The sequence below is a fragment of the Centruroides sculpturatus genome, unplaced genomic scaffold (genome assembly GCF_000671375.1).
Source record: "Centruroides sculpturatus isolate CEXI.00-Female unplaced genomic scaffold, Cexi_2.0 scaffold580, whole genome shotgun sequence".
In the NCBI taxonomy this organism is placed as follows: Eukaryota; Metazoa; Arthropoda; class Arachnida; order Scorpiones; family Buthidae; genus Centruroides; species Centruroides sculpturatus.
The window spans coordinates 207,144-219,602 of NW_019384668.1; the positions used below are offsets into that span (position 1 = coordinate 207,144).

General features: G+C 28.7%; 1 protein-coding gene across 1 annotated transcript in view; it reads right to left on the bottom strand.

The window, feature by feature from the left end:
• LOC111626676 (plexin-B-like) overlaps positions 1-12,459 on the bottom strand; it is a 127,112-nt gene that overhangs the window by 36,273 nt on the left and 78,380 nt on the right. Inside the window, exon 3 of the mRNA XM_023370155.1 lies at positions 6,922-8,200. Coding sequence (XP_023225923.1) covers positions 6,922-8,151 — 1,230 coding nt within the window. The 5' untranslated portion in view covers positions 8,152-8,200. The remainder of the gene's footprint in view (positions 1-6,921; positions 8,201-12,459) is intronic.

A 12,459-nucleotide genomic window follows, 5' to 3' on the forward strand; every position in this document is an offset into this window, starting at 1 on the left:
AAAATTGTATATTTTAACATAGTATAGGTATGCGGTATGTGAAACTCCTGAAGTTTCTGAAATTATATTATTAATGTATAGTATCTTGCAATCCCTAAACTCGTATAGTTTATTATAAAGCATCTAACACTATAAATAGTTTCTGCATTTATTTAGATTAACATTCTCGAAATATATCCGGAACTATAGTTTGTTATAAAACATTCAAGAAAATTAAAAAAGGGTACATGCATTTCCAAGAACTTAATACAATGTTTTCGGTACTTTCATAATAATATAAAATCCCAGAAATAAATCAAAGTTTATAAGTCTGCTTGCACAATTTATCACATTTTCCTAAGAAACCGTATATCAATGTCCAAATGATTGGTGATTATCATTTATCAAAGCATTTTGTTATTTAATGCCGCTATAAGAAATTATGAAGTTGAAAATATTTTCCAACGTAACTCAATATAATACATCTTATACTTTTCAACTTATGGAACTTTCAAATCTAAAAATAAGTTCTTTCGTTCGAATCTCTTAATCATTCATGAATATTTAGAGAGTGATTTTTCTCTTTATCCTGTAGAATAATTATATAAAACTTCAATATAAAGCTATATCCGTAAATAGTTATTTTAATGATCGAGTTTAGTTAAATAAAAAGTTTTAAGTTTAAATGTAAGATTGATTAAAGAAATTGATGCGATTGAAGAATTGAATCTCGGTTTAAGGAAGACAATAATGGAGACGAACAAGATGGATGGCCGCCATTGAACTGAAGGGGAATGCCATCAACAGAAAAATAGTAGACGGGAACTAAGGAAAAGATTCGAATTAACGATTGCCAAGGCAATATGAAAACAGAAACGGATGAGAGAATTGTGCAACATAAATCCATTATAGGTAGCAGAAAGTTTCGAGGAGTTTTTCTATCTCACTTTAAATAGTTTTTTCAAAAAGATGAAAATTGTATTAAAATGTGATCTGATATTCCAATAGTTCATTTGTTAACTATTTTTAAATGATCTTTCAACGACCTCGGATATATAAATAGAACTTCACTTACTTTATGTTAAATTGCTAAAAGAAATCAATATTTTAAGAGAATCGAAAAAAGTTCAAGAAAAGTGGCTATTTAATAATACTGTCAAAATAACCCTTTCAAAATGAATGCTTTATCTCTTATATATATTATTACATAGAGAAAATGAATGTTTACGATGTAACATTGTTTTTTTCCTTAAAACAATAAAGCTCCTCAGGATAATGAGCACAAATTTAAGACAGGATTTCCCTTCTTAAACTTATTTTCGGAACGATTTATCCTTTAATAGCCCTCTTAAGAATTTCCTTTTTAATAAATTCCCCTCTTGAATATCATTTAAAAAAAGGGGGTTATTAGATATTATCAAAATTTTAATTATCGTTTCGAGAGGAAGAGATCAATTTTCTTATTTTAATTTTTATTATGTCCTTGTAAAGTATTGCTATATAATAATAATAATAATAATAATAATATAAAAACACTTCTCATCCTCACACTATTGCAAAAAGTTGACCAATATGCTTAATATTATTATTTTAAGTTGATACATTAAGTTAGATTAATCAAAATATAAATTTAATACGGTTTTATTTTTCGATTCAATAGTTGAACTATATAAAAGGGTTTCGGTTTACTGTAATAATCACTAAGCAAACAGTCCTTCCACATATAAGCTAGGTCTACTAGCGTTTTCTATCAAATTCCGGATCGAACGAAATGTCATTAACCGTACTTGTGGCTGACAGTGAGCATTACATGAAAATATAGGTCAACGTTAGTGGCGTCGGATATCGCCACACCCCGCTAGCTCTTCCACTTCATCTGCTTCACAATTTTTTTATTAGTGCAATGAATTGGAAGAAATCTCATCAAAAGCCAATTCAAGTCTGCCCCAGATTGAGATGCAGTTATTGAATTTAATAACTCAAAACGTAATAATGATAAGAAAGAATTTTTTATTTTAGCTCCTTTTTTTTACACCAATATAAAGTCATAAATATTGACACATTTCTATTTACGTAACATTTCCCCTATTTATTTGTATAATATTCTATTTTTCTAGCAGAGAAATTAAAGTATAAGTGACGAAATTTTAATGTAAAAATTTCTTATTTTTCACTTAAACTTTAAGTAAATTTGCTTGATGTTTTGAATGAATTCCAATTTTATTTAAGTAAACAGTTTTGTCTTTTTTAAAAATTAATTAAATTCGGTTAGAATTTGCTTATTTTATGATAGAAATAAAGGTAAATTTTAATCGTATTATAGAAAATAAATCCAAATTTAAATAAATAAATAAAATATCTATATTAGGGGAAAAAAAGGAAAAAAGCCATTTTCATCCATATGATTCCCATCTTCAGGAAAAATAATATAATTTAAGAGGCAGTAAGATAGTGAAATTCTCTCGGATGCACGTTCATTTGTTATATGAATATTCATCTCTTCCATGTCAAACTTTATTGAATAATGATCAGATATTTACATTCATCTACAAGAAACGACTTATTTGAAGAAAGTCGGAAAACTTTTTTGCGCACTTTATTGATTTTTTTAAAAAATGCGTTATTTATGACAGATGTATCAATCATTTGAATAATAAATTTCCAAAAATTTACGATAAAGATAACAAAACTGGTAATTTAAATATTTCACGGAGGAACTTTGTTTTCCATTTGTAACAATCTGAAGAGAAAGCGAGAGAGAAAAAGAGAGAAAGAGCAGCTTAAACTAATATGATTCCTCCTTTCGTTATTTATATATCCCTTAAATCTTTTATCTAACAGCCTTCTGATCAAATGCATCTTGGAAATTCCATTAACCGATGTTTTTGGTCATTATATGATTTTTATCTGTTGATGTGATTCGGCGTTTCGGTTTACAACCAGCATTAATTCTTTTTGGCCAGTTAATACGAATTTTGAAATCATTTATCTTTTGCTCTAACGATGCAAACGTTGAAAATGATGCTTTCATTAATTGTAAAAATTTTCCCTCCTCTTCGAAACAGATTTCGTGAAAAAAAAATCGACTCGAATTAATCAGAATTCTTTCAAATAAGGTCAAAATATTAAGTAAAAAATCGTATAATTTCATATTTTAATACTTTATGAATCTTTAATTTATAAACCTAAACAGGGTTTAAAATATTATATACTTTAACTTCATATTTAGTGTCGAAATGTAAATTATTTGGTTCATTTATTCAATCTTCCAAATAAATTAGAATAATCTCTATCTTAAAAATTTCACGAAAAAAACAAGAAATTGTTTTTATTAAAATGTGTTTAAATTCTTGTAATAATAAAAATTCAGAATTAACTTTAAGACAAATAAGTAATTATAAAAAACGACGTTTAGTAGTTTATAATTGTAAATCATAATATCTTCATAAAATTTAATCTATTTGTTAATACTTTGCATTTAATGATAATGAAAAAATAATAATCTTTTTTTTTCTAAAATGTCTATTTTTTTATCCAATTAAATATTTCAAATTTATTAACTATTTTATTATTATTTTCAGTTTTTATCACAGGAATTTCTTTTGTAATGAATATTTCCGAATAGTTTCGTTTTAATAATTCTAATGATTTATTCTGATCGGGATTTTACGTATTTGTAATTTAATGATTTTATTGATTTTTTCCTCTCAATCATCATTATCGATCCTTCTCCATGGCTGCCGAAGAAAGCGTTCTCTATTTGTCTCCATTTCTCAGAACCTCTGCTTTTCTTTTCTAGTTCTTTCTGCAAAGCCTTTGATTTCATCTCTTTGTGGGCCTTTCTTGTTCACAACTTTCCCTTTGGCTTTATTCTTTATCAAATTTGCACATCTCTTTGACTCTATTCTGCTCATTTCCAATTTGTTTCTTTGACTCTCATTATTATATCTATTACTTATATTTACTGCCAGTTTCATTCATTCATTTGCTGTTTTTTCTTGTTACATTCACTATTTTTCTTTCTATATTTCTAACGTAATCGTGATGCTGACTTTATTTTCTAATGCCTTTAAGTTGTAAAAATACAAAAATATGTTTAAATTCTTAATTTTTGAATTATTTTACATATCGTAAATAATGCAAATTGTAGGCAGAACATCTTAAATTTAATGTTTTAAATATCTCTTATTAAATTTCAGCTACCGAGGGTGCTTCGGAAATTGTGTGGATCAATCTAAAAGTAGTAAATAACATTTTTTTTTTTTTTTTGCGAAAAAAAGAATATCGAGTTGATTCTGTTATCTTTGTTAAAAATTTATTTTTATCTATCCACCTGAAATTTTAAATTTAATTTCAGGTCTACAAATAAAAAATAGTCGTATAAACCACTTTTAACTTAGTTATACTTGTTTGTATTAACTTTAAATATTTATTAGATTTTTATGGCTTACTTACGATGCTTTCAACATTTTTTTTTTTTTTTGTAAATTAAATAAGACATAAAATTATTCATTTAATATTTAACAATTGAAAATTTGAAATAAAATAAGTAGACTGTTCTTATGATAATTCAAGCATATATCTTTCACTTTTGTCTGCGTGTTAAGTTATAAAGATAATTAATAAATGTAGTCTGTTAAGATCATATTTTAGCGTTAAAATGTATAGGAAACAAAAATACATCGATAATAATTTTAAAAAAATGATTTTAAACCTTAAAAAAATCCCTATACATCTTTGTAATTCTGATTTAAAACTATATATCTTAGAAATTTTTCAACCAAATAAAAAATAAAACAAGAAAGACGAACTACCATCCGAATAAAATATAGGGTAGATTTTTCTTCAGATCATTTTTCGAAACAGAATCCTGATGATCCTACGAATTTATGGATGATCAGTCAACGATGTCGTGATTGCGTTTTTAGAAGTGTCATCTCAGTTTCAGAATTAATAAGGCTAGAAATATTTCTGATAGATAGTATATCATGTTTCTTCTCATATCTTTTACTAATTGCAAAGGTTAAGAAAATACGATAAGTTCAAATTAATTGGCTGGTGTCACTATTCCTTTCCCATTAACGTTATACTGTCGTCGATATAGGGATACGATTTTGTTATTAACCTACAAGAACATTAAAAGAAAACACATTTCGCCTTCGAGAATGATGTAATAGTAATATTTAAATATTATTGCGAACGGAAACGATTAATAATTAGCAATAATATTATCCTAAATGTGCTTATGAACCGGGATAGATATCATATCAACGTTTCACATATTGAGCATTACTATAACATTAAAGCAATTCAGTTTTATTGTTTATGCCTTATATAGCCTATTAATTACCAACAGAGAAAGCATAACTTACGTGCATCTCACTTTTACGATAACACAAAATTCTCGACTGAATAACATTTTTTTAATTCGAAATCCACGTCCATTAAACATTAAATAAGTGAATATTTATTATTATGCCCAGTTTAAATTTTCATATTTTTTATTAATTTTGCAAATATGAATTATATTAAAAGTTAAGGGATTTTTATATATTAATCATTTCTATATTCTGTAAATATATTAATCCATTCTTGATATAACTATTAATTCTTTATATAGAAGCTTGGCCATTCATTACTATAATAGTAATAAAAAGCGATGCGTACGATATGACATACGTAATATTATATGTAATGTGAAAAAACATATTCACAATTTATTATTATTAAGAATTTTTCTTGCTTGAGAATAGAAAATGAATGTTTTAGCGTAATTATTCGCAAAAAATTTTAAAATAACTTTTTAATTTAGTTCAAATAAAATGAAAATTTGCACTGTTCATATATCCAACATATAATTTTTAGTTATAGCTTTAGTTGTAGCGAGAATCATAATTTGAATACTTATTGGTTTAAAATAAACAATTTACATTACTACTTTAATATCACGAAAACCGATCAAACTTCCTGATTCTGAATTATTAAAAAAATTAAACATAACTGTCATAATAACTTTTATGTTCTTTAACATTTTCTAAGCATATTAACCATATTTTAAGGATGGTTTTCCAAGATAAAGCTGCGTTATACAATATAGACTTACGCAATGTATTATGACAGCCATGAAGCAGCAGATCTCATAATTCTTACTCTATCTGTTGGAAATGTAACTTTATTAGGATATAGCCTTATTTACTGTACTACACAATCTAGAGATACTGACAGTGCTGAGTACCAACATGCATCTGGATTACTTCGATATAATAGAAAAAGAATGAAGACGTCAAGAGATGTCTATAAAGATTGTGATACGATACAAATAAGAGGCCACTTGTTCCATTACACTAATAATTTCAAATATTGAACTATGACAAAAAATAAATAATAAAGAAGATCGGGTATCTAAATTTAATTAGACTAAAAGTAATCTTTACAATTAATTGCAATGATCATTTTAGTATCAGTGAATTGCAAAGGGAAATCTCAGTTAATTTAACCAATTTCATTCATTAAATATTACATAATTTCTGATGTTAATGCAGGAGAAAAAAGAATCTAGGAGGAAGTGATTAGTAATAAATAGAAAATGTAACTATTTTAATGTAAGTTTACAAATAACTTAAAATAATTCAAATTATAAATTATGAACAAATTAAAAACTAAAATTATTTATTTTAATAAATTAATAATAGATTAAATAAAATTTAAAATAAATCTAATTAATTACATAAACTATACATTAAAATAATTATAAATTCAAAAGAAAAATTAACTTTCTATAATTACTAAAAATCATGCAAGATTCAAATAATACTAGGTTTATTTAAATTAGATAAATTCAGAAGTTTAATTATTTTTATTCTTCATAAGAATATTCAGTCGTTTGCAAGTTTTATCATCTAGAATGACTATTTTTTCAGTATTATTTCAAAATAAACTTACCCCTGGTTCTGGGCAATTTTCGATAATTCCTGCAATATAATCCATATCACGAGTTACCATGCTGCCATTATAACACATGTGAATATTTTCAGTGAATCTCTGTTCAATATCAGCCAGAGAATAAACACAGATCGCAGAATTGGGAGATGTGAGATATGTGTGATCTTTGCTAACGGCAAAAACACCAACAAGAACATCGGCCCCGGGTTCTATATGCAAATCTGCAGCTAAATCAGGTGCAGCGCGCACCAAACTAGCATCTTGAAGCAGATTATAATCTGTTCCATCTGGTCCTAGGCACTGAAGGGTCACCTCTGTGTAAGTGTTGTAACCAGCATCAGATACACATACTCGTGATAAACGAGTAATATAACCCCATTCTTCTAATGCTCTCAAATAAGACTTTCTTTGAAGTGTAGCAAAGTAGATGAAGTCTCCGGAATGAAAGCCATACACGTATTGCACCAAATAATAATCTCTAAGTTGTGAACTGATATCTATTCGTGCTATAGAAGAAAAGGAATGTTCGATAACCCTGAAAAGTTGGTTCTGTTCGAGGCTTCTGCTGCAAATTGCTGGAACCATATCCCTATAAGGGCCTAGCCGACTGTTAGTGGTTGCCACATAAAGAACACGCGAAGGATAATTGTCGTAACGAGCCGGTCCTATGAAGGCAAATGTCGAAGCATTTTCGTCATTGGCTGCTACAGGAACGGGCACAAGATCTTCATAATTAGAAATATTATCCAGATGATGTCTTCTGCAGGAACCCTGCTGAACACTTCCGCAGACTATCAAAAGTCTAGAATCTTGATCAATGACTAGTACTTTGTTTATATTAGTGAAAGAGTAAAGTTGTAGATCTGTGCAATCTGTAGGGAAACATCCAATATTGTCCTCGACAGGTCCAGTTTGCACTGATGCTTCTAACCCCAAGTTCGAATTAAATTGATAGAGCCAGTTTGTGGCTCCTACGTAAACTTTACCCGTTTGGGGATCCACTACCATGTGAGTGAAGTTAATAGTTTCATTGAAGGTAACAAAGGAGGGATAGTTGGGTTCGTGGACGACCGATCCACGACACAATACAACAACAAACGATAAGCTAAATGACCAGAGTACTGATACTGGCCCATACGACGTCCGTTTGATGCTTCTTCCGGTAGCGCACCGATTTCCGGTGGATTCGCTTGACTTCCATCCGTTACTTTTAACTTGTGTCCAGTCCATTGTTAAATGCACTAGCACTAACCCCACATCATAGATCTTCTGCTTACTTCTGAAAAGAAAAATATTAATTAAGTAAATGCATGCAAGTATTAATTAATTTTAACTTTAAACGATAATAACATGAAGAAAATAATGGTTTTTTTCAATAAAATACAATGATTTATCTTTTTTTTACATTAATAAAGCAAATATACCAAACAGCAACGTGAAGTATTCTATATGGAATATCGGTTTTCTCTCAAACTTTATGCATTTCTTCGCCTACTGCACTGAGAGGGAATCGAGAGAAAATTGAAGAGCAAAGTACAGAACATTGTATCGGGTTTCGATATTTTATAGGAACTTGACATATGTAGTGTTTCGGGTGATCCGAAGCATATTGGGTTATACTCGATAACTGTTACCAAGTTTGTTGAAATATTTCTAAACTATACGAATCTTGAGTAATATGAACTTAAAATCCATCATAACTAAGCAAATAAGATTACATATATGTGTCAGAACAAATAGTCTATCAAATGAAAGAAATCGAATAATTAAAAATCATCAATAGTCAATAACCATCCGTGTTCTTAAACCCGAATACATTTATAAAAGAGAATCAGACTTTCCTCCTATTCAGTAAGCTCGTACTCCGTAATGACTATGGGTGCGGCATCGATTCTATGGTTTAGAAACGTTTTCTCTTTGTACTTGCCACAAGGTTATTGTTACCTCCATTAACTCATTGTCTGGTTAATGTGAGAAACCTTCGACATGAAAATCCTGCTTTTGGATGAGTATCTCGGAAACAAGATCCTACACGATTTGGCAAGAAATCGCTCTTATTAATGGTACCATAAGTTTTGGTGTAGTTAAGAGTAACAAAGCACACTGTATATATATATTTTTTTCCTTTAAATTTCAACCCTAATATTAGCTAGCAGAGTTATAAATATTCCTCTGGTTTTGCAAAATTGAAAAAAAAATTCACAGGCGTTTTTTAATAACCAAATTAAGCTGTAAGAGGTAATAACAAAATTGGTTTAATTTAAATTTATGTTAATAAATGACAAAGTTAATTTAAGAGTAAAATATTGAGAGAATAAATTTAATATATTTAGAACGACTCAAAACAAGTCTGGTTTATATAAATAATTTCAAAAATCGGTATAAAAAGCTAAAAGTAAAGAAAAAGTATGCAGCAATTTAGACGAAGCAGAAATGATTAACTAGAAAAACCTCATATCATCCATAAGCGAGTGTTGGTAATATCCGCCAACAGATATCTTGGCCGTGTTGTGTACATAATAATACAGCCGTCCTGTAGCTAGCGAAGCTTGATCTGGGAATGACCTGTCATTTTTATAGTCATTGCATCAGTGAAGCAAAAAGTATTTTCAATGTAAGCAAGACTTCTTGTTTTCTTAAGACTTAACGGCCTAGTGAAAGAACGAATGGCTCGAATGTTTTATAGAGTTCAGGTGAAAAGACTAGACAGGATATAAAAAAAGTATTTGTGTTTCTATCCGTTGACGTATAGTGAAATTATCGGTGTATATAACTAGAGCGTGGGAGAATCTCAGATTAAAATAACAGGACAGCTTGTTTTTCTAGAGTGTGGAATTTCACGGTAGTGGTATGAGAAGTGGCAGAAGGATTCGCTTTAAATTATCTCCTGAACGATGATGTCGCGTGGATGCCGCCAATGTCTGCTACGGTTTTATGTGTCATAGCAGACTTTACGGATCAAATTTGTGAAATTGTGACTTCTGCTCCTTCTCGCTTGACAGAAAATAAGCATGTATTGATATTTTGCTCTTGGTAAGTCTCACATTCGCAAAATTTGATACTCTCCTTTGCTTAATATGAAAATTAATAATCCGTTCTTTCGTAATTTGATTCGCTTTATAGAAATCAACGCTAATCTTAATAATTATATACATATATTTAATGTTAAAGATAATTATTTTATAATATTTCTAAGCATAAGAGTAAAACTTCAAAACTAAATAATTTTATATTAATTATTAAATAAATAATATATTTTATTTATACTTCAGTAAGATTATCGAGTACATTATATAATTTTAGGTCATAAAATTAATTTATAAATTAGAAACTTTTTAAAGGAATAATAAGTTATTAATTTTAACAAAATTAACAAACCGATAGATCAATCACAAGGTACCAACCAGCTGAATAATTCGAATATTTTCGTTCATGCTTTTTTCGACAGATGGCATAATATGTATCCGAAAACTTACCAACATTGAATATTTTTCTATAAGAAAAAATATTTTGAGTAGAATATTTTTCACTTAACACAGTAGTCAACATCACCGAATGTCTGATTTTCGATATATCATTTTTCCAAATCGATTTATCACAGATGCAAAAAGATCGTCCGATCTATTCTTTCGTTTATTTACTTTCATTCCGGTGCATAAATGATAAATTTATTTATCGATAACAAGAAAAAAACAGGTAATACATTTCATCACACTTGTCTGGTTATTAAAATTTAATATTTATGAAAACAGATTTAATTTTTATTTTAAAAAATCGAATGTTAACTGAGATAATCAGATTACATTCTTATATCTTTTTAAATAATTTTTTACGTAAGAGCTTTTTACTTAGGTCGCAACCACTATATATGAAGCCATTTAGGGAAGACAAAGAGTAAAGTCCAATAATCCTTCATTAGAGATTGTTTAATTAAAAAGAAGCAGATAACAATTAAAATGCCTCTTAATTAGAAAAATTAACATACTTCAGACTCTCGGCAAATAATTTGCTTGCATTCTTTAAATTACTAAAAAAAGAGAGAGGGAGAAAGGAAAGAAAGGCTATCTGTTAACATCACAAAAATGTTTAAATTTTTCGTTCCATCAAATACGAATAGCTCAACAGCTAATGTGACTCGGAGTTAATTAAATAAAGAGCTATCTCGGGGCGGGCACCGACCAACAAAAGAATTTGGAAATCGGGATGGTACAGTAGGCGATTGACTGTGGACCCTTAGTGCACACATCATCGCCTTTTGAATGTAATTAGCTAGTTCGAGGTCCTGCTTGCTGACCCGCACATAACAGAGGAGCATCGTTAAGTGGAGTTGGATGCTCGACCGATGGATTTATAGCGTTTGGATTTCGATTCGGTTGTCACGAACACCTTAGCCAGTCACGTTCGTTTCAAAACCGCCCTTCTGTTTTGTAAAGAACGTTTTATTAAAACATACCTCGGGCCGCGATGTAAACTTGCGCAACTTCTTTGATCACCTGACTCCAACATCTCCGACCTTCTCCTAATTTATTAAAATCGTATGCATTTCCTGTTGATCCGTTTGCCTAAACTCGAAAAATAAATTCACTCCGAGACACCGCTAATATTTTGACGCATATTTTCCAATGTTGTAATTGGTTTGATGTCAAGGGAGAATATTGCAGTTTTTTTTTTTGTACTACTGAGAATTATTTTCTTTAGTTTAAATGTAAAAAATATCCAAACAATTTTTAAAAAATACAAAATAGGAAAAACATAAAGATAAATATTTTTGATTAAATATAAATAAACGTAGCTAATTTCATTCTCAAACATGTTTTAAGACAGCATTTTCATTATCCGTTTATTTATTTTAACACACAAGAATTGTTCAGAATCATTTCCAGACTTCTTTTTATTTTTATAAATTTTTAAAATCAGTCAATGAATTAAAAAAAATCTCGAAAATCATTCCAAAAGATTAAATTTAATCTCGGGATTATAAAGAAATTTTTATATTGTCGTCGACTACAATTACTTTCTTGTTCTCCTTAAATAAATTTTGAATATTCATATATTTAATAATTAATTCTACTTGCTTAATTAATATTAATTTTTACTTTCTTTTCTTAATGTATTTACTGGATTAGAAGAAAATATCGATGCCAATTACTTCAGACACGCTTTTTCAATATAAATATTTTAAAAAATTACCCGTAATGAAAACTCTACTGCCTTTGCATTTGCCGGGATTTATACGAATGAGTTCTGTGCAAAATTACAATGATTAAATTCATTAAGATCTCCATATGATAAAATCTATTACAAAATTGTACGTACTACTTCCAACAGGCTTTTGAATTAGTAATTAAATCTAAATCTTCTAAGAAAATAAATCGATCCGGAATGAATTTATTTCGATCAATATTAAAACTAGGATTAAACCCGATTATAATTCATATTCTGTTAATAATTTCTCAAATTTATTTTAAATGGAATTTAATAAATCTCGGGATACAAATTACTGGTTGCAATAAGTAAGAAGGAATTGCGTTTACCACA